This window comes from Siniperca chuatsi, linkage group LG16 (genome assembly GCF_020085105.1).
Source record: "Siniperca chuatsi isolate FFG_IHB_CAS linkage group LG16, ASM2008510v1, whole genome shotgun sequence".
In the NCBI taxonomy this organism is placed as follows: domain Eukaryota; kingdom Metazoa; phylum Chordata; class Actinopteri; order Centrarchiformes; family Sinipercidae; genus Siniperca; species Siniperca chuatsi.
The window spans coordinates 11,325,513-11,347,995 of NC_058057.1; the positions used below are offsets into that span (position 1 = coordinate 11,325,513).

General features: G+C 39.3%; 1 protein-coding gene across 3 annotated transcripts in view; it reads left to right on the plus strand.

The window, feature by feature from the left end:
- ppp2r5cb (protein phosphatase 2, regulatory subunit B', gamma b) overlaps nt 1–22,483 on the plus strand; it is a 32,924-nt gene that overhangs the window by 2,292 nt on the left and 8,149 nt on the right. Inside the window, exons 3-4 of one of the 3 annotated variants that reach the window (XM_044170317.1) lie at nt 1,893–2,058; nt 17,779–17,978. In XM_044170317.1, coding sequence (XP_044026252.1) covers nt 1,893–2,058; nt 17,779–17,978 — 366 coding nt within the window. Of the gene's footprint in view, nt 1–1,892; nt 2,059–9,184; nt 9,406–17,778; nt 17,979–22,483 lie in introns of those variants that run through there. The other 2 variants (XM_044170318.1, XM_044170319.1) reach the window with 2 other exon arrangements.

The following is a 22,483-nucleotide window of genomic DNA, read 5'->3' on the forward strand; positions in this document are numbered from 1 at the left end:
GAATGCACCAATCTGTCCAACCAAACTGTGAAAAAATGGTAATATGGTCTGATTAGCCATTTACTTTTTTGCTTACGGATTGCATCACATCTGGAAAGGCCAAAGGGGTACCTTTTAATCCTACATTACAAACTGTTAAACAGTGTGTTGATCCTCTAATAGCATAGGCATCTGGTGTGAATCATTATGTCACATTACTGCACCGCATGGTCTTGTACTGTATTTGGGAAAACTTTATGAGGGCATTCAGTGGGACCAGGCTCACAGTATGGTTTCAAACACTATTCTCATGACTTTCCTCTATTCCAAGATAAAATGCATGTGTTAATAAATTCAACAAACAACAGATTTAAGTCAAACTTCTTACATGACCTCAGCAGTCACCATATCTAAACATCATTCTGGAAAGATTTTAGCGTCCTTCAGTCTTCAAAGAACTAGAGGCTTTTCTTTTTCACGGGAAGTCAGAAATCTTGATGCACTCATTTCAGGGCTGGGACGACAGCTGCCATCTGTTTGTGCAGTTTGAAAAGCAAAAGGTGGTCCTCCTCTTTACTAGGCATTCAGTATTCATATTGTGAGGGCTGTTCACCACCTGTTTGTATTTTAGTGGCTGCTGTAATACACTGTCCATTTCGTTGGTATATAAAATTGCACACTTGTTAGTTATAAGGCTTAAAGAAGTTATCTGCTTCCTATTTTGTAACTCATTCAAGATGAAACAGTTTATAGTTTAGTTTAAATCTCACTTCTCAATGTATTGCCCTTGCCCTAAACATATATTTTCTACTCTTAATGGCAATTAGTTATGAAGAATTTAAATATATGTTCCTCCACTGTCAACCAGCCTCCTAGCCGTCTCTTGCTGGATAATAGCAAGCAATAGCAGCAAGCAGGATTTCTTTTGTGTGTCAGCAGCCATGTAGGCGATCTACTACTGCACCAGCCTTGTGTCAAATTGAAATTGCTGCAAGCTGTTGTTGTTACCCCCCTTTGCCCCATATACTTGGTAACCAGAAGTGGTTAAGACAGAAGGGAATGTTTATAAGATATAGGAAGCTTTATTTACTGTCTTGGTATCAGACATATCAGTGAGTGAGGAGGCACTCTCAAAGCATTACATTTGGAAATCATAGATGACAGATGTTTCTGTCAGAGTTAATTCCTATCATTGTATTACATGAATATGTAAACTACTGTAGTTCATAATAGAGGCCAGCTCTGCTTTATTTCCCACTTTACTAGACAGCTTGCTCGTGGCCCAGCTCCTAAGCTCCTGTCTTGTAGTACTGCAGACTGTGGCCAACTCTAGCTGGGTCTTAAATGAATTTAATAATTCCCCCGTGACTCAGACTGACACAGCTCCACAGCTGCATCTGGTAGTAAGCTCTGTGCCATCAGGTGTGTGTTGATGAAGGGATTCCAGCAGGCAGGTGGGACAAGCTGTGAGAAACTTGCCACATTCAGTTGATCCCACATTAGGATTAGATCCAGCCCTACAAAGCCTTCTGTTTTCTTTTTTTTAAGTCATCTGAAACACAGCTGGGTGGCTTGGCGAGTGGATAAGAAAACCATAGTAGTTTGTTTTTTCCATTTGAACTTGAAGAGTCCCCACATAAATGTACTGTTTATATATAGTATCTGTACATTGGGTAAAGAGTGATTTATGACCTTAGTTACAATGCACGACACTGTCTTGTTAAGTAAATGGCGACATACTGTAGTTAAAAGGTCCCATCTTGAAAATATGGCAGTTAAACCGCTTGGCTAGTGGCTACATGCACACAGTTGTATCAGATTCCTGAATAGGTACTTGCACTCTCTTTCACATTCTGCACCAATGTGCTTGCTGTACCTCAGTGTCATTAATGTGGGTTTTTCTCTTGTTTCAGCAGAGCTCTAACAGGAAGGCTAGCAATAGTGTTCCTCCCACCACTCAGCTGCTAAAGGGGAAGCAGCCAGGTTCCCAGGCACCTGTCAAAAAGGACAAGAGGCAAAGCTCCTCTCGCTTCAGCTTGAGCAACAACAGGGAGCTGCAGAAACTGCCTGCTTTCAAAGGTATTTACTGGTACAATGACTAAATACTGTCATCTAATCACATAGTTAACTAACTATCCAGTGCTCTATATTTTGGAGTTGTTGCATATACATTTATACACACACAAGTGCATTTAACAGAGCTGCTGTTTTGAGGCTGGAAGGTTTTGCACTTGGTTGTGGAATTGTAGACAATTTGCCTTTTTTGTGGGTAAAAATAATGAATTTAAAATGTTTTAAAGCCTGAATTCAAGACTTAAGAAATCACCCAGAAGCTAAACATGGAGCAGAATTTTCCTTTAGGCAGGTGGGGTAAGGATTTTCTGTAATCTTGACACATGCATACTTACAAGCACACACTCGGTTATTTACTCACTTTTTCCACGCTGAATATCTATGAAACATCCCCTGCTGCATCACCCTCATTTTAATACCAAGCTGAGAATGACATTATGCAATACATGGAAACAAACAGAGGACATACATGGCATGGACTTTGCGCTGGATTTAACCCAAGCGTCTATATTTAGTGGTAATCCAGAGATAAAGCTTTAATTCCATGGTCCTTGTGTTCAGGATGTTGCCAGTGACCAGCAATGTCTGCCAGCTATACTTTCCCTTCTCTCTTCCTCCCCTAGTAGGAGAGAAATTGGCAGATCTTTGCAGATGTATATTGATGTTTACTTTAATGGCTAAACTCAGATGGAAAAGCAAGGAATGAACACTGCCTTTAGGCCTCTGGGCGTATTGTCAATGCATGATTCTGTGTATGCATGCATGAATACACACAGCAATGTTGTCTACTGCCTTTAAAAAAATAATTATATAACTTGTCTGTGTACTAATAACAAACAGCTATAACTGGGTTATAGGTTATTAAGTACCTGTGCAAATAAACATTTTTAAATAAACAGATTTTACAGATGATACTGGAAATAAGACTGACAGCAAGACAGTCAGTTACTTTGTGGAATACAATAAAAGGTTGCTAATCACTGCAAAATAGAAAGTTCTAATAGTTATATGTCTAGAAATGATCAAAACTCAGAAGATATGTAGAAAAAAACAATCCATTTCTCATTGAAAAAAGTTAAAATCCTTTTAGTAGCAAGTACAATATCACCTGGGGACTACATTTTGATAAGCGAAACAAAGTTCTTAAAACGTTTGTACATTGGAGGTGTTGCTAAGCTGAATTATACATCTCCTCTCAAACACAGATATTTTTTGGATTGTAAAATTGTTTAGATACGGCAATAAAAGGTATGGGGCTAAGATTTACAATTTCCCCATTTAAAGAGAGACGAGCCTTTTCCTTTGAGTTATAAACCTAAGATGCCACTTGAGAGAAGTAACTTTTAGCATGACAGTTTTTGGTTTTAGCCTCTAAAACAAAGGCCTTTTTAATATGATTTTATTTATTTATTAGAAAAGAGTCTGAATACTCTACTGGCAGTGAGCACCTAGCTACAACACACTAGAGCAAAGGCAGCATTCCTCTTCAGGGAGAATTTACAAATGTTATTTCTCTCTTTGGAAGACTTGGCTAATAGGGCAAAGTGGAGTGGAGTTACTCTCTGTGACTAAAGGCGACAGCAGTTATTGTGTTATTGTGTGCCATTTGTTTCACCATTCAGTCTTTTCTGTAAGATTAGAATTATTGGACCCACAAAGGAGTTGATTCTACCATAAAATATACCTGTATCTTTATCTTGATTAGCCATTACCCTTGTACTGTGTCAAGAAACCAGTAAGAATAACTTAATTTCTGATAAAGGCTACTCACTTCCCATACCCCAATGAGAGCGTTGATAACATTCTGCAAAACATTATCCCATAGTGGCCCGGTAGATGTTATCACTTAGTCCTGTCCAAACAGGCTCCTCGCTTCGCCTGTTTTTACTCCAGGCATGTTCACCATCTCCTGATGGAAACACATGTCAGAGAACTTGTCCTGCAGAGGTTGAGGCGAGACTGAAAACCCTAACCAGAAGTAGGCCTGTCAAGATAACTACTTTTGTTGGATGATATATTGTCCCAGCAATAATTTAGATAAACAATATTATGGTAATTTTAAGGGCATTTGCACGACATTCCATCGCATTAATTTGCATAAAGCATAGGGGTTGCAGCAAGGGAGCGATAGAGAAATCTTTAGCCAAATAATCACAAATTTACTACAGGGACATTGTATATTTGAAGTAAAAAAGTTTTTTAAAAATCTACAAAGGGAGGGAGAAGATCAAAAAAACTACTTAAATATTTACAAGATCAAAATGTGTCTCAGCATTTTTCTGTTCATTCGGTTTAGGCGCTGTGAAAATAATGCTTAATCGCTGTGCTCCAGGTCTTATAATGGTAGGGAAAACCCTGCTGTTTATTCTGGCATCATGTTGGCTAAAATATTGGTGACAGTCTTATGTAATCAAACACGCATGTAAACACAACGGGCAATATCGAGGTCAGGAAAAATTATTCCGGTCACGTCCATATATCGTACAATAAGTCGATAACGTAATTAACGCGACAGGCCTAATCAGAAGCAGGCCCTTCCCATGACCTGTCCCAAAAACAAGTGTGCTAGTTGTGACTCCAGAGAACGTTTTAATTGTCCCGGCATTTGCATTTGGTAGCACAGCAGATTAAATGTTCCCTGTGTTGAAGACCTGATATGGTGAGCTTTTTGTTTTTATGAAGTAATACAAAAGTACACAAATCAAAAAATGTGTCTTTTGGATCAGTGTTTGCCTGAGATCTTTCTGACTGCAGCTCGTAAACAGAAGATAAATGCTTTACAGGTGCCTGTTTATGTCATTGTGATCTCGTAAATGTATCTGCCAAAAAGCACAGAACAACAACAGTTGTTGCCTCTGTATGTGTTCTTTTTAAAGCAGGCGCTATGCTGCATGGAGAATCTTTCATAGGGTTTGTCGCCATCTGCTGGTTTATAGTTTCAAATATGAGTTACTGTAATGTTGGTTAACTGGAACAAACATTTCAGTTGTCAGGACAGTAATGTTATATAACCTACCCCTGATATTTTAGCAACACAAAACAAACAAATACACTGATTCTGCTCAATTCAGTGTTTTTGCAGAAAAAGGCATATTGTCTGTGTGCCAAGTAACTATTCTATTTCTATTCTAGTTCTATAATAGGCTCTACAAACTTTTTTAAACAAATTCTATTTTAGCGTGGCACATTTATTTTAAGTCTTTGGATAAGCTAGAATAATTATTCAATCCATGTACTGGGTACATAATATTGTGCATCTAGTTTTGTAAAATTTTAAACTGTATTATGAGGACACAGTAAAAGGATTAGTGTTCCAAGATTGTTCTAAGATTGCAGGTTATAATCTGAAAGGTACAGAGTTCTGTAGAATGTAGGTAGATGAGTCTCTGGCTTGTAATATGATGATAGATAACAGGAACATGACACATTTCCTCTATTCCACCCAAATATGCAACTTTTGTCAGCTGTTGACCTATTCCAGACACGTTCTCCACCAAGGGAAGAAAGAGATGAAAATCTAGTTTCTACAGTGGTTTTCATTTGAATGAATACTAAAGGAAACTTAGGAAACAATCCATATGTAACATTAGTTACTACAGACGTTACATCACTTAATATAGAAACAGAGTGTTTGTAATATTGTTTGCTTAAGACAGTGAGTATGCTATAGTGTTTCCTTAATGTGTAAGACTAATATGTGCAGGTGACACAAAAGCACAGTCAAACCTGTTGGACAAGAATGATTAACGTTAATCCCACCATCATAAAGTTCTTTTGTATGTTTTTATTTTTACAATGTATTGTTTGTTTTTTTTAACAGCCAGGTTAAAACTTGGCAGGGTAGAAAGTGGCACTGAAACTCATGCAGATATTTTTTTTAACATGGCTGGCAGATACTTGAAGCAGGATGCAAAAGGGAACGGTAGGTTTCAGGGAATGCAAGTGGTAGAGGAAAAGACTCCCACACCTCACGAGACAGACTTCCCTGGTCATCTCGCATAAAAATCCGAAAACAAACACACAACTCACTAGCTGCGATCAGGCTGTTGAAGCTGTTATTTTAAAGACCCGCCTTGAGTAATAAAAAGAAGTCGAAATAAAGAAACACAAATGTTGACATAATATTTGATCGTATAGTGTCTCAAATGCAAACACATTATCTGCTTTACCTACAGAGGAAAGTTTGTGCCTACAATAACACTTTTTGGCATAATGTCGTGTTTATAAAGGTATTTGTAAACAATAGTTCTCCCTATGGGTCCGGATAGGTAGGTAGTCTGTAATCTAGAACAGGCTGCAATATATTAAAATTGTAAATTGTATATTTTTACAGACAGACCAACAGACTTTATATACAAACACACATACAGACAGACCAACCCAGTCACCATCAACTACAGCCAACAAAAGGAAAGTGTCAACTTTTGGGTATAATTATTAATGATAAATGATAAAATGTTCCCTAGTAATGTAACAGTTTTAGTAGGCACTATTTATGTTGATTTCTATTGAGTGTATTCGGCTTTCAGTCATGCAGCCACAGGTGTTTACACTTAGCATGTACTGTACAACATTTGTGATTTGCTGTGTCCCAAAGTAATACTCCAAATATAATTGCAGCTAAGAATGTGAGCTGTTTTTCCCTTCATATGTTCTGTCTTTATGTGAAAGTAATGCAGAGCAGCCATAATGAACATGTCATCTCTAATTTGAATAGATCACTTTCTAAAAGTGTTAGAGTAAGCAGATAAATGAGAATTGATCAAGGATACCGATAGATCTGTGCTTCTATCACTGGAAGCTGCTTAAGGGGAAAATTAAGTTCAGCTACTGTTAAAAGAGCCTCAGCTGTGTTGATTAGTCTGTTTCTCCAAATAGATTTGCGCCTTAAGTGCTTATTACAGAGGACCATGACATTGAAGATCAGCAGACCTGTAAATGAACCACTCAACTGTGTATTTTAGGCTGACCTGCTGCTATCAATGATGAATTTAGAGAAAGCTCTGCTGTAACACAAATAAGCACACTCTTCATCCCATCCAGGCCCAGAGTCATGATGTCTCACAAGTTCACTCTCTTTCCACTACCAAAAATAGCACAGACACAGCAAAAAGCTCAAGCCTGATGAATGCATGTGCCAAAGGAGTGTTTGGAGAGTATTTGTAACATGTGGGTGTGTTTAGCGTTGTCTTGTCTTGGTCAGAACAACAGATCTTCTGATTTGCCCCGTGACTAGGGAACAGGATGGCAAGAAAGAGCCCTTTATATGCTCAGACTAAACTCTGCTGCTGAAATAACCCACTATTGTATATATTAGGACCAGCCAGACTTGATGTTAGAGTTCTGTCGCACTGCTAAATTGTCTTTGGTGACTAGATCATTATGCTGGGGGTGTATTCATTCATTCTTTTTCCCCGTACAAAATATTTTATCAGATCAACTGTTAGCTGATGTCACCCGCCATCTGATGATCCTTAATTAAAACAGCAGCACAGACCGTAACAATCTTTGAGAAAGAATGTAAACTTTTCTTCTGCACTCAGCTGTCAAATATACTATAACACTAAAACAACACTGCTCAGCAGAAGATGAGAAGCTATACTAGCAGACGCAAACAGACCATAGAAATCAGGTGCTCTAGCCAAATGCGACATCCTGACTTGAACCACCCCAACACCTCCAAAGCAGAAGTACAAACCCACAGGGAGGAGCTGTGACATGCTATAATGTGTAAAACAGTTGTACCCAGCAAAAACTGAATTTATGCACACACGTTATACATTACATAAAGTAACTGTAGACATAGTGGGTCTTTGACCTAAAAACACACTGCTTTGATCTGGAAAAGTTCCCCAACAATATTATATAAAAGTGAATTTCAGATTGCACAGGAAATAACTTTTTCCAGGAGTAGTTTCTCGCTTGCTATTTTTCACGGAGTACCCCTCCTGAAATATGTGATAGTGCAGCAAACATTAGCAAATTAAAAATTTTGGACTATATGTTTTCCTACTCAGAAATGCAAAGAACACCTCCTGCATTGCATTTGCATGGTTTTGCATGGTACAGTAGTTGGGGATGCAAAAGGCATATGTCTGTTTGTATGTATGCCCACAATCCTTGCAGCATGAGGACACCCACACATACGGATTGGTGTTAGTAAAGAATATGTCATAATAATGCAATTGGTGGCTGCATACGATGACTCAACCTTTCTACCTAAATAGGGTGTAGTGATTACAGGATTTTAGAGTGCAATGTCTGATTGGGAGAATAATTATCTTGTTACTGTATTTGCTGTATTTGAAGGGCTCGTTTAGTTACACTTTGTTTGTGAGTAGGATTTTAGTGCATTTAACTGTCTGCGTCACTGTGGATTTGCCCTTTTCCTGCACAGCTTTACAGTGCAGGGTTTTGTCCCCAGTGCTGCTGAGACAGTCAAGAGTGCTGCTCACTGCATATGCACATCCTGTGTTGCTCACATTGAGACTTCCTGCCTTCCTGTTTCTCTGTCACATACACCTGGGCTCAGGCTGTGCTCCTGGAGAGCCATCTGTCATGCAAAAACTCACACACATACACACACAGACAGCACACACACATACAAAAGGGCTTTTTTCTGACAAACGGTGATTAGACACACTCTTGTCTTGTGCAGACCTCAGCCTATAGTTGATATCAAGTGTTCCTGTTATATCTTGTAGCTGTTTTATGTAGTAAACATCATGTAAACCTGCCCCGTGGTGAGTACTCTTAACGCTTGTGGTTTCATGTGTTAGTGTATTGAACTTTTGTTGGACTTGGGTATTGTAATTTCTTATGTCAGTTGTGGTATTGGGGTTTGTTGTTGGGTGTTAGGCTGTGAATGAAAAATGAGTAGTGTCACTTTACCCCTCATTCTTGTATGTGAGTAACAAAACGGGCTAAACTGCTGGCAGCTCTGTAGTTGGTGCTTTAAAACTCTTGATGACAGATGTAGCTGCTCTCTCTCCAATCACAGTAACAGCCCCACCCCTTCCCCCTCAGCCCACCAGCCAATCCCTTCCCTCATGTTTATATATTCTGACAAGCCAGCCCATGTGATTACAGCCAGCCAACCGGGCAGCTGCAGTGGGGGATGACATCACTAACTAGCTGGTTCCCTCCAGCAGCAGGGGAGCTTCATTTTCTGCTCCGAGTGTTCGTGCTAAAATGGAGGCTGGCTCCTCTCCTTAGCCTGGGCTGCCCTCTTCTCCCCTGTCTCCTGCCTCAGCTCACTGATGTTGGCATGTACTAGAGCTGCCAGTGGGATGGTTCTGGATGCACCGAGCTCCAATGGGCCTTTCCAGCCTGTGGCCCTCATGCATTTTAGAGGTGAGAATAGGAAATTTGCCTCCTCTGCTGTTTCTGTGTTTCAGGGGGGAGATGGAATGTTGTTACCATTTTCAACTCAAGCTGCAAATTTTGATTTTGTAAAAGAAAATATTTGTGACTTTTCTAAAAGTTTCTGCAAGAGAGAGAGGATTTATCCTCTTAATGTTGGTGGCACGAGTATTTTTGGAAGAGGAAGGTGATTTTGTTTGTATGTCAACGAGGAAGGGGCTTGCCAAGACATTGCATAGCTTAGCTTCAGTCAGGGAGGCAGGGCGAGAGAGTGAGAAGGAGTGCTAGTTTTGAGTCTCCCATCCCCCATCAAGACTAGTGATGTCATAGGAAGTGAGGTCAAAGCTTGTTGTCAGTGTGTGCGTCTGTATTGCAATGTATATCGGTATCTGGTGTCAGTTGACACACGTGTACGTTTAAGTGCTTTGCTTGTGGTTGCTGAATCTCCAGTAGGCTTCTGTGTTACTGTCTAACCAGGCAAGCTTGAAGCTTGGACCTACAGCCAGTGTTGAGCATGGAAAACAGAAACTGACTCTAGATGAATGCTAAGAGTACCTCTGAAGTGTTTTAGTGTAATAAATTCAAGGCCTAATATTTGTTCATATATTACTTTCTTTGCTTTCTTTGCAATCAGCCTTTCTTCAGAAACAGATGTGGCAGTGTACATTTAACATGCCTTCCACACACGTGCTACTATTAGCGAGATGTTAGTCTCATGTTGTGACTTGCGAGGGTGTTAAAATGGCCTCATGACTTTTAAAAGCATAGGGATAATTGTAGCCACATAATAGCACATAGCCACCTGTCCTAATTTGCATTGGTTGGCCTATGTCTGCTTTGACATAGAATATGTACCAAGTATTTGCCATTGGTTCCAGTTTATTAATCAGGTCATTATATTCACCAGTTGATATTGTCGGATTTGAGATTTGTACTTGGGAGCAATTTGTGTCCATGACTGGTATCCTGTGTGCACGCTGGAGCCTTTAGATGAGTAAAGGTTATTTGCCCATCCATGCAGAGAGGCCTGTGTGTGAAGTCTGCAGTTGCACAGCATGTCTCTTAATATTTTAGGCCTGTTCAGAAACCCTAGTGCTGTTGTGTAACAGGAGCTGGTAGACCTCTTGGCACTCAGGGGTTGATGAGATGAGGTGTCCATGGGTGGACCCATGTTTCAGCTCGTTAGTAACAGGCACCAACCTTCCAGGTACTGGTGAATTAAACCTAAAATCAGTTGTTACACTTTGATTATGAACAGATAATCTCCATTAATTTTAGGGGTGTCATAGTTAAAGGGCTGAACACTTTTGCATCGATTTGTGTTTTTTTATTTTAAATTAATTTAGCTAAATGTGAAGAGATTTGTTTGCGCTTTGACATTAATGTCTTGTATTTTCCTGTTCAGTGTCCTAAAAGGGCTGAATACTTTTTGTAGGTATTGTACCTGCTAGAGAGGGAGCAGGGAAAGGGCATTAATGGACACAGAAAGTGGTAGCAAGCTTTCTCCAGAAGTTATGTTGCTCAGTGGCAGCAGCTTCACAGTTTAAATTGCAGCTTGTTGGAAAGGAAGACAGAACAAAAGAATATACTCAGCTGTGTCTTACATAAACACAGTGTGGAAACATAAAACAGATTCCCATTAGGGTTCTCCACGGATGTGGTAGCCAAAGCTCAGGGGTGAAGTAAATTGCCAGCTGTTTGACCTTTTGATGCGGTTGATTAGATCCTGTTTGTGGTCAGTAGTTTGGATAGAGGGAATGAAGTATGATGTTACTGCAAAGCTACTTACAGACTTCACTATTCTACACTGTGTCTGAATATAGTCTCAAAAAGGTTTTGTTATCATTTGGCTTGACTCTATATTTCAAGGTACTGTACTGCACAAGCAAGCCTTAAAGGATGATACACACTCAAAGAACAAGTCGGACGACGCCTCGTCCGCCACTTCCACCGAGTGCTCAGTTTGGGGGGAAATATAATGCAGAAGTATATTTGGTTCAAGAATTCAATAAATAGGCTTGAGATAAGAAAATATGTCATTTACAGGTAGCACATAGGTAGCTGCATTTCGTGTTGTGTGTGGAATACCAGCTGTGACTCAGAAACGTGGAGGTGTACGGAAAGTCTGTCTGTTTTTGCTGCCAGTCCCATGTTCAGGTTCCAGCCTGTGTGGGACTGTGCACAACCTGCAGTGCTGGATCTCTTAGAATTGACTTATTTCACCAGTGCCAAATAATTACGTTTTTGATTGGTATCAATACTGATGTTTGTACCAGTGCCCCTACATGCTGTAGAGGCAATATTCAAAATAGTGCTGCCGTAAATACTGCAAATTAATAATTACAAATTGGCTGCTTCCTCATTGCACAGCTGCTAGATAAGTTTGCGTGTCACCTGCAAATATCTTCTTGTTGACACAATGTCGAGTAAGTGATTTAAAAAAAAAAAAGACATTATACAAATAACGGATACAAAATGTTACTTGAAAAAATGTCACTAAGACTAAGGTCATTTTCTGTGTGTGTCTACATACGAAGTATGAGTGTATGTGATTTATGGATGTGCCAATTATGTTTCCTGTTATGAGAAATTACTTACTTGCTTTGAAGGTTCATAGAATAAGTATGAGAAGTTTTTTTCTTTCCTTCTTTTGTTTTCTGCTGTGTTGTTGGTGTTTGTGGTAAAACACGTCTCTGGAATCTGAAAACTTATTGTACTGTCTCTTTTCGTAGGCGTAGACTGGGAATTTCTTGTCACAATGATAAAGCTGTGTTTTAGGCTCTACCTGTTGCATACCTACCCAGAAAGTGTTTGGTGTTGGGTATTCTCTTGACTCCCAGTTGGTATTATCCATGTTTTGGATAAGGTCAGTTTGGCTGGCACGTCTCTTGGCCGCAGCTGATGGGCTCAGCAAATCAGCAGCATATGATTCCAGTGTAGCAGCAGCAGCATGCATCTTTGATTAGCAGCTGTAACCCCTGGTCCCAAAGTCCTATCTCTGCCCGTGGTCACCATGGTGACCTATAGATTGTTAATGGGGAGACAAGACTGACTCATAAATCACAGGCTGTGATGAACAAATGAATGCTGCCCTATAGGTAGGTTTTATAAGGTGACATTTAGTTTTAAGTCTCTAATCTCCATCTTAGTCAAAACTGAATGAGCACCAGTGCACTTCTTTTTGGTTTCAGCAGGGCTCTAGACTGCGACCATTTTTGGTGACAATGCTACTAAATTTTATAACGAAAAGCACCAGTGCGACTTGTAAATTTGCTCCCCGTTTTTGTTTGTTTGTTTGTTTTTTAAAATCATCATCGTATATCATGTGAAACACCAGGAGGGAGTGATAATTGGTGTGTGTTTGTGTGAGTGTGTATTACTCATGTTGTGGGGACATAAATCTGTTTACACAGTCACGTTGTGGGGACTTGCCTTCTGCGTGTGTGTGTGTGTGTGTACCTGTGTCTGTTCTGTAAGTGCTTTCGCATGGCCCTTTGGTGCTAAAGAAACAAACTATTGATTCATTTAAAAAGATCATTCAGACCCTCCCATAATCGGACTGGCCATTGGGAACACTGGGAAGAAATCCAGGTGGGCCGGTCGCTCTGTGGACCGCTTGAGCAGCCCATTTAAAAACAAGAGCAAGAGAGAATATGACAAATAACTATCTTGACATGGCCTAACACACACACACACACACACACACACACACACACACACACACACACACACACACACACAAAGTTACACACACACACAAAGTTACATATACACATACATTTTGGTTGTATATATGGTTTTGATGTTATATATACTGTATTTTATCTATGTTGTGTTATTGCTAATATTACTGTTAATGTGTATTTGTTTTTTCAGTATTAATATTTTTGTGTGTGTGTTTTTATTTTTATTACTGGTTTGTGTATTGTCCAAATATTTGATCTATTTGTACTTGGATGCTTTGGCAAAATTGTTTTTTCAAAACTTGCATGCCAATAAAGCCATTGAATTGAGACATGGCCTTGGCCCACTTTGATTATGCACCAGCCCACATCCTCCTCAAGATGCTCAATACTAGTTCAACTGTTAGTCAAGGTTTTGCAGCTGAAGCGGTAAGACAGAAGGCAGTAGGGATAAGCAAGGTTTGGGTTTGGCTAGCTGGCTATTTTGCTATATCGTCACTGCCTTTTGTTGAAACACGTTTTCATAAAGTCGATGTGCTCGTCAGTCACTTTTCGTGAACAGACCAATCACAGCCTGGATGGGGCGAGAGATTAAAAAAAGGTTGACATGCTACAGTAAACTTTCAAATGTTGTACTCATTGATATGCATGAATGGTTATTATTATTATTATTGACAAGTTAGTACTTTATGCATTAACAAATTAGAGCCAAACAGCCGATGTGAACCATTTTTCTTGCACAAGGATTTAATGAAGGAACAAAACCTACAATTATTATAAATGTTGGTTGTGTATTTCTTAAACTGCTGTATTGTCCAACTGGAATTATTATACTAGTGGTAGGCTATATAGTATACTATTATACAAAATTATGAATATAGTAACATTATATAATTAATATATTTATATTATACTAACATTATACTTTTTATTTAATTGTATATGATTATACTTTACACTGATTTATACTAGTTACTCATCCAGGTTGTGAATTGTGCATCTGCAGTGGACAGAAGTAAATTTAGCCAGAGCCAGGTTACCAATGCCATTGTGCCAACAAGTGCTCCTTCTAGCCAGCCTCCTCCTAAGAGCAACACGTTATTTTTGTAAATTGTTTACTTTTTGTATCTTGGGAATCTGTCCAACTGAGGCTAAATGATTTGCGGGAGAAGCTGTTTCTCTATTGTCATTTCTTACAGGCTGCTACTGACATTTTGTCAATTTGAAAACAAAATAGTTATTCCCTTGGTGAAAGTGGCATGTCCCATCGCAGTACATCATATACAGTATATTATTATTACTTACTCACTAGTGCAATATATGGAAAAGTAATGGTGTCCTATCTGGTCTTCCCAAAAGTTGTAAGTCAGTAAAACTTGATCCAGAACTGTGCTGCCTGAGTACTGACAAGAACCAGAGGGAGAGCACTCATAATAGCTATTTTCAAATACAATGGTTATCTGTAGTTTTAGCATAGTTCTAAAGTCCTTTTACGTTGTATAAAGCACTTGCAGTGAGGAAAATAAGTATTTGAACACCCTGCTATTTTGCAAGTTCTCCCACCTAGAAATCATGGAGGGGTCTGAAATTGTCATCGTAGGTGCATGTCCACTGTGAGAGACATAATCTAAAAAAAAAAAAACAGAAATCACAATGTATGATTTTTTAACTATTTATTTGTATGATACAGCTGCAAATACGTATTTGAACACCTGTCTATCAGCTACAATTCTGACCCTCAAAGACCTGTTAGTCTGCCTTTAAAATGTCCACCTCCACTCCATTTATTATCCTAAATTAGATGGACCTGTTTGAGGTCGTTAGCTGCATAAAGACACCTGTCCACCCCATACAATCAGTAAGAATCCAACTACTAACATGGCCAAGACCAAAGAGCTGTCCAAAGACACTAGAGACAAAATTGTACACCTCCACAAGGCTGGAAAGGGCTACGGGGAAATTGCCAAGCAACTTGGTGAAAAAAGGTCCACTGTTGGAGCAATCATTAGAAAATGGAAGAAGCTAAACAGGACTGTCAATCTCCCTCGGACTGGGGCTCCATGCAAGATCTCATCTCGTGGAGTCTCAATGATCCTAAGAAAGGTGAGAAATCAGCCCAGAACTACACGGGAGGAGCTGGTCAATTACCTGAAAAGAGCTGGGACCACCGTTTCCAAGGTTACTGTTGGTAATACACTAAGACGTCATGGTTTGAAATTATGCATGGCACGGAAGGTTCCCCTGCTTAAACCAGCACATGTCCAGGCCCGTCTTAAGTTTGCCAATGACCATTTGGATGATCCAGAGGAGTCATGGGAGAAAGTCATGTGGTCAGATGAGACCAAAATAGAACTTTTTGGTCATAATTCCACTAAACATGAGGAGGAAGAAGAATGATGAGTACCATCCAAAGAACACCATCCCTACTGTGAAGCATGGGGGTGGTAGCATCATGCTTTGGGGGTGCACATGGGACAGGGCGACTGCACTGTATTAAGGAGAGGATGACCGGGGCCATGTATTGCGAGATTTTGGGGAACAACCTCCTTCCCTCAGTTAGATCACTGAAGATGGGTCGAGGCTCGGTCTTCCAACATGACAATGACCCGAAGCACACAGCCAGGATAACCAAGGAGTGGCACTGTAAGAAGCATATCAAGGTTCTGGCGTGGCCTAGCCAGTCTCCAGACTGAGGGAGGGAGCTCAAACTCTGTGTTTCTCAGCGACAGGCCAGAAACCTGACTGATCTAGAGAAGATCTGTGTGGAGGAGTGGGCCAAAATCCCTCCTGCAGTGTGTGCAAACCTGGTGGAAAAACTACAGGAAACGTTTGACCTCTGTAATTGCAAACAAAGGCTACTGTACCAAATATTAACATTGATTTTCTCAAGTGTTCAAATACTTATTTGCAGCTGTATCATACAAATAAATAGTTAAAAAATCATACATTGTGATTTCTGGATTTTTTCTTTTAGATTATGTCTCTCACAGTGGACATGCACCTACGATGACAATTTCAGACCCCTCCATGATTTCTAGGTGGGAGAACTTGCAAAATAGCAGGGTGTTCAAATACTTATTTTCCTCACTGTACATCTCCTCACACCTTATGTGTCTGAAACCTTTTTTGTGTGTACGTGTTGGGAAAACCCTTCAGGTCCTCTGGGAGCAGACTTGTAGCGGTTCCGAAGTGCAGAACAAAAATCCTTCGTAAATCTGCATTTAGCTCCTGTGCTGCTAGCTTCTGGCACAGCCACAGAGTATTGTGGGGGTTGCTGAAATATTTTAACATGAGCTCAAAACTTACCTTTTGGGCACAACTTTTGAGTAGACATTATATTATATATTGTATGTTATATTCAATGTTTTTTTATTTTATAATTTTTTTGCTTGATTAATTTATTGCCTATTTTTTAAAGTAAGAGTATTGTGGATGATTTGTGCTAATCTGATTGAAATTTATTTATTTGAGGCAGCTGTTGCATGGCGATAATGCATGCACGCTGGCACAGAATGGAGGTTTGCTCATTGACAGTGAGTGTGCAGTAGCTTAATATCTACAAAACGTGTAATGATTTTTAAATTGCAAGTTAATGATTATACACAGACAGGTGTGGCTCAATGTCCCTGGAGGCTGATTTAGAGCCTCTGTATCATTGATGTGGTGATGACACCGTCTTTGAAAGGCTAAATTATTGATTTCAGGAAGTCTTTAAATAAAGTATCCACATGTCACCGCATGAACTCCACAGTAGCAAATTACAGCTGTACTGAACCTGAATAACTCATGAAGCTTTGGTACAAATTATCACTGACTGCGAGAGAGAGAGAGGATTGGGGGAGAAAAAAAAAACCCAAACACATTTGAACAATGATTGTTGGCACTGATTACCATGGCAACAAACAACATGGACTGCTTTTGCATTGTTTATAATAGACAGTATCCATTATCCATGATAATGATAGTGGGATACAACATTAGTAGTCGATCAGACAGTGACTGTTGGGCAAACTATGCAATAGCAAGACAGTGATGTCGATAGGTTTTCAATGTAGTGAGTCCTCGGGACCCACAGGTAGTCATTGGAGTGGGTCCCCAATAAATAATTTTTTTGACAAATTGTAGTGTTTAGGGATGGGTATCATTAGGATTTTATCGCTATTACTACTCTTATCTATACTCTTATTGGTTCTTTTTTATTACTAAATAGTTGCTTTTTTTTTAAAAAAAATTCTTAGAATAAAGAATTTAATAAAGAAAATAAACTAAGAATAAATTAAGAAAATTAGAATTCTATTAGAATTTGTAATATTTTAAATATTACTTATTTTTTTCCAGAGCAGCAACAGTAAAACAGCCAATTTACTATATAAATTCAATGATATCTCACTGTGTCCTTTCCGATTTGAATGCGTCAGGGACGCAGGACGCGTACCTAGCAACATCACTGGTAAGATGTTGGTCTGTGACAGCTCCAATAGTGTGAGAGACAATTTGTCAGATAGTGTTACTATCTTGAATGTGTAGTTATACTTCAGTGCTGTTCTGTCTGTTGTTAAATAGAATCAACATTGTGTCTTGTAAAGAGAATTTGTTCCTCTTCGATTCTGTTAAAGGTGAAATCTTCACACACAATGGCAGACGTGTTAATTCCCACCTTCCTTTAATTTCTGTCTTGTAGATGTTCCCCCTGCAGAGCAGGAGAAGCTGTTCATCCAGAAGTTGCGGCAGTGCTGTGTCCTCTTCGATTTTGTCTCAGACCCACTGAGTGACCTGAAATGGAAGGAGGTGAAACGGGCGGCACTGAGCGAGATGGTGGAGTACATCACCCACAACAGGAACGTCATCACCGAACCCATCTACCCAGAGGTGGTTCACATGGTCAGTATTTAAATAGATTGAATTACAGCTTGGATTTGTCATTGACATTCACATCAAACAAAGTTAACAGTTAATATTTTATTTTGAGCAATCAAACGTTCGGAGTTTGAGCAGTGAACATACTCAGGTTAGCTGTTTTAGTACTGTACATTATTCAACTCCCAGGGAAGACTAAAAGTCCCTTTATATAAGGCAGTGCAGTTCTGTGCTGATGGACTTTGTTTTTAAGTTACTGTTGTGGGTTGGTGAGTTTCAGATTATTGTGTAGAAGTTACAATAAATTTGTATTTGCTGCTGTTTTAAAATATGTTTTAAAGTTGTTCTTTAAAGCAGATGTGAGATTCTGGTTATATTTTATAATTAGACAGAGTGAAATATTGATTCACAAGTCATTATGATGTCACAAGTCATGGTCTTTTTCTTCAATCCCTAGTATCTATTTGGGCCTGCATAGAGTACTATTTTTGTGGGTTTTAGTGTATCATTGCATCTCATATAGTATCAGATAGTTTGATGATATACATAAAACATAGAATAGTTTTATGTGAAGTTCCTGTTATTCATCAGGAACATTAATCACATCATCACTGTTTCCCACAAATGAAAGCCTCTCCTGTTTTTAAAATGGTAAATTGGTACCCATAATCACCTATGATGGATAACATAGGCCTACCCTACCTAGTGATGTTATTCTGCAGCTTCCATAAGCCTATTTTATATAATAAACCCATATTATTAAGCTCCATTAAACATATCATGCCTTTCTCCTGTCTATTTTCTTATTCCATTAACTTCTGTATAAGAATATGCTATTTTTTAAGAAGCTAGATCTTTCTTTTTCATGTGGACTTTATTTCTGCACCACGTGAAGAGAATGTACTGTGATTTCTACTGCCAGCCATACTTTCTGGTTTCAGACACATTTAGTCTTTTCTAGCTCCTCACAGAGTCATAGGAAACTCACATGAGCATCGCTGACCTCAGTTTGAACCCAGTGATCTGTATCACATAAACTAACTTAACTGTTGTCCTTAAAATCACTGATAATCCATTAAGTGATCCATTTATTTAGATTCCCTCAAGTGGGAACTTAGTGGAGTTTGTCTAAAGATGGCCAAGAAAGTTAACCCATATGAGGTCACTAAACCTAAATTGTCTGTAGCTCCTTCCTCTGCAGGTCTGAACCTGTTCATTCAGTTGGGCTGTAGTCAGTGGGGCTATTATTGAGCTCCTACTGTATATTTATTAGAAATGTGAGGTTGTGGCCTGGATGTGTTTATGGTGCCAGGTTTGCTTTCCCAAGCCAAATTAAAAAACCTTTGATGTTAATCAAAGCCCTGCCTCAATGCCACATGGTAAACTGCAGATGATCAAGGTGCAAATTTACCCCCATCCTCCTTGTCGTGCCTTTATTTGATCAGTGCAGCAGAAAATGCAACAGAGCTGCCAAATCAGCATGAAAATATACTCTTATTCCTTGCAGCCTCTTTCCCCTGCCCCCTTTAAGACAAAGACTCTTTGAAGTCCACTGATGGCTTTCATCATCAAAGTATGGAGATTGACACGACAAACTCCTTTTTATAGCCATAAAGAGTGTATTCTTATGTTAAGCCTGTACATATTATTTTCTTCTATAAGCCCTCTTTCAGGGTGCGTTTGATGCCTCGGCGTTCAAGCTTTTGGCAGACCTTTGGATGACATGACAGTGGTTGTTCCATTAGTCCCATTCTCTGGGGGGAAGTAAGAAATGGTTTCTGTTAAGACTATAAACATGATGGTGAGTGAGTGTGTTTTGACCACTGGTCGACTGCACTCTGGAGGGACTCTCTAAGTGTGCTGTCTGGAAAGTGAGAATAGACTAAGAGGGAAAATAGATGGATGCTTCACAGTTTGGGGAATGGTATTGTCAGCGAAACAGGCTGCTATCTCACACAAGCACAAGAGGGAATATTCAACCATCAATACAAATTTCCATTCATTCTTTTTCATAAAGAAAATACAACATTTTCTCATTTAACATTTTGAAGGCAGATTATGAATATGGATTAACATAATGTAAACTTAATTTGACAAACAGTGTTTCTATTGACTTGTCTTTTGGGACACTTTTGGACAATAAGTAAAGTACTGGAAATCATTTTGGGTTGAGTAAAGTTTTTAGAAGACAGCTAAGTTGTTTCTCAAAAGCAAAATTAAACCTGAAGATAAACCCGTTTGCAGAGGCTACATAACATTGTACCAGTGTTTGAACATGTATTTTTACTGTGATCTGTGCCTTAAAATAGCATATAACATATCTCACTGTTTCAGTTTATTTTTGCTTAGCAAAGTTGTTTATAAGAGGCTTGTTTTCCTCTTAGCAGTCAACTCCCCCAACAACCTATTGGTTATTTGTTGTGGTATTGTGGGATAAGTTACTGATTGTAAACAACCTTGTTTGCTTGTCAAATACTGTGGCTGATGGATTTCTGAATTCCCTCATCAGGGTCATGATTTCAGGTGTGTTTTAGAAACAAACGTTCAGTCATCGGTTTTCAAACTGGCATGTTGAGTAGCCAAACTTAACAGCCTGAGCTAATGTTTACTAGGGTTTGGCAATAGCAGCTGTTATGTTTTCACACTGGCTAAATGGAGTATAAAAGGTGATTGTATGTCATTGCCCATTGTGGGTAAAAGAGGTGTGTTTACTAAAACAAATACTAATGATGCTCAGTCACCTGTTGAGCATCCTGTGTGAATGTCCACTGCTTCCAGTGTGTGCATTCAGTTTCTGTAGAGACCATGTCTTCAGATCACTGATCTGATCCGTCCACCAGCATTTATAGAAAGCAACAATTTCCAGACTTGAGTTTGACATGTTTTTCTTCAGTGTTATTTGTTATTCATTTTTAAGTGAGCCAAGTGTCAACTGGAACGTAATTGTATTTCAGATAATTTAATTTATCTCTCAATTTATTTTGACTTTCTTTCATTGGATTTAATTAGTAAGCCAAAAACCACACTTATTATTTGATATCAGGCCAATGCTGGACTGAAACACATATCACGATGTGCATGTTAAATCACAGTAAGTGTAGTCAGATGGCTTACTTTTTCTGCCTTTTTCAGGCACGCTCAGCCTTTGGATACCAGAGTTTGAAGAGAATTTGACTCTTCCTGTTGTCCAGTGATTCCATTTTATTTTTGTATATACGGGGCTCCAGACTACATTTTGGAGACAGTGCTACAAAATTGTATAACTAGGAGCACCAGTGCAACTTGTAAATATTCTCCCCGTTTTTGTTTTGTTTTCTTTAAATCATCATCTATCATGTGAAACACCAGGAGGGAGCGAGAATTTGTGTGTGTTTGTGTGAGCGTGTATTACTCATGCTGTGAGTACATAAATTATTGATTCACTTTTCAAAAGAAAAGATCATTCAGACCCTCCCATAGTCGGACTGGCCATCAGGGCCGGTCGCTTTGTGAGCCGCTTGAGCAGCCCATTGTAGAAAAACAAGAGCGAGAGAAACGCATCAGCCCATATCCTCAATACCAGCTCAACTGTTATGGTACTTCTTCTCAGGATCCGCCATTTCCACGCTTTCCATTCATTGTCTATGTAGAAAGCCCTGCAATGCATAGCTTTTCGAGAGACGGACCGTCGTGTTGGCCGTTTCTCATTTGCATAATCTAGGCTACTTTATGCAATTTAGGCCCAGCGCGACTCGCCGCCTCTGGAAAACTCTCGATAAATGTTTGAACTAAACCTTGTCGATCTAAAATGAAGACAGATTCAGCAACTGCATGGCTTAATTCACGCCTAAAATATTCTCAGAAACACTATTCGGTGAACTATTTCCGCAATATAAGAGTTTCCAAACGAGCTGTCATGTTTGTCCGGTTTGAAATCCAGGAGCAGACAGCCCACGAGTGAAAGCATTCGGCCAATCGGGTGCAGCCAGGAAGTGTTTCCTGTTGTGTTTCAATCGTCTATCGGGACTACTAGTGGCACGCCTATCAAGCGTCCAATGCTGGGAAGCGGCGCGACCCCTCGCGTTAAAAAACGCCAAGTACCTTTAGGCAAGGTTATACCGCTGAAGCCTTAAGGCAGAAGACAACAGGGATAAGATAAGCAAGGTCTGGGTTTGGCTAGCTGGCTGTTTCGCTATAGCGGGTGCCTTTTGTTGATGTTCAACTTTTCATAAAGTCGATGCACTCGTAAATGTAATTTTTCGTGAACCGACCAATCACAGCCTGGATGGGGTGGGACATTAAAAAAAAGGTTGATGTGCTACAGTAAACTTTCAAATGTTGTACTCATTGTTATGCACGGATGGTTATGATTATTGACAAGTTAGTACTTAGCATTAACAAATTATAAACTAACCGCCGATGTAGACCATTTTTCTTGCGCAAGGATTTAATGCAAAACAAAACCTACAAATATTATAAATGTTGGTTGTGTATTTCTTTAACTGCTGTATTGTCCAACTGGAATTAATATTATACTAGTGGTAGGCTAT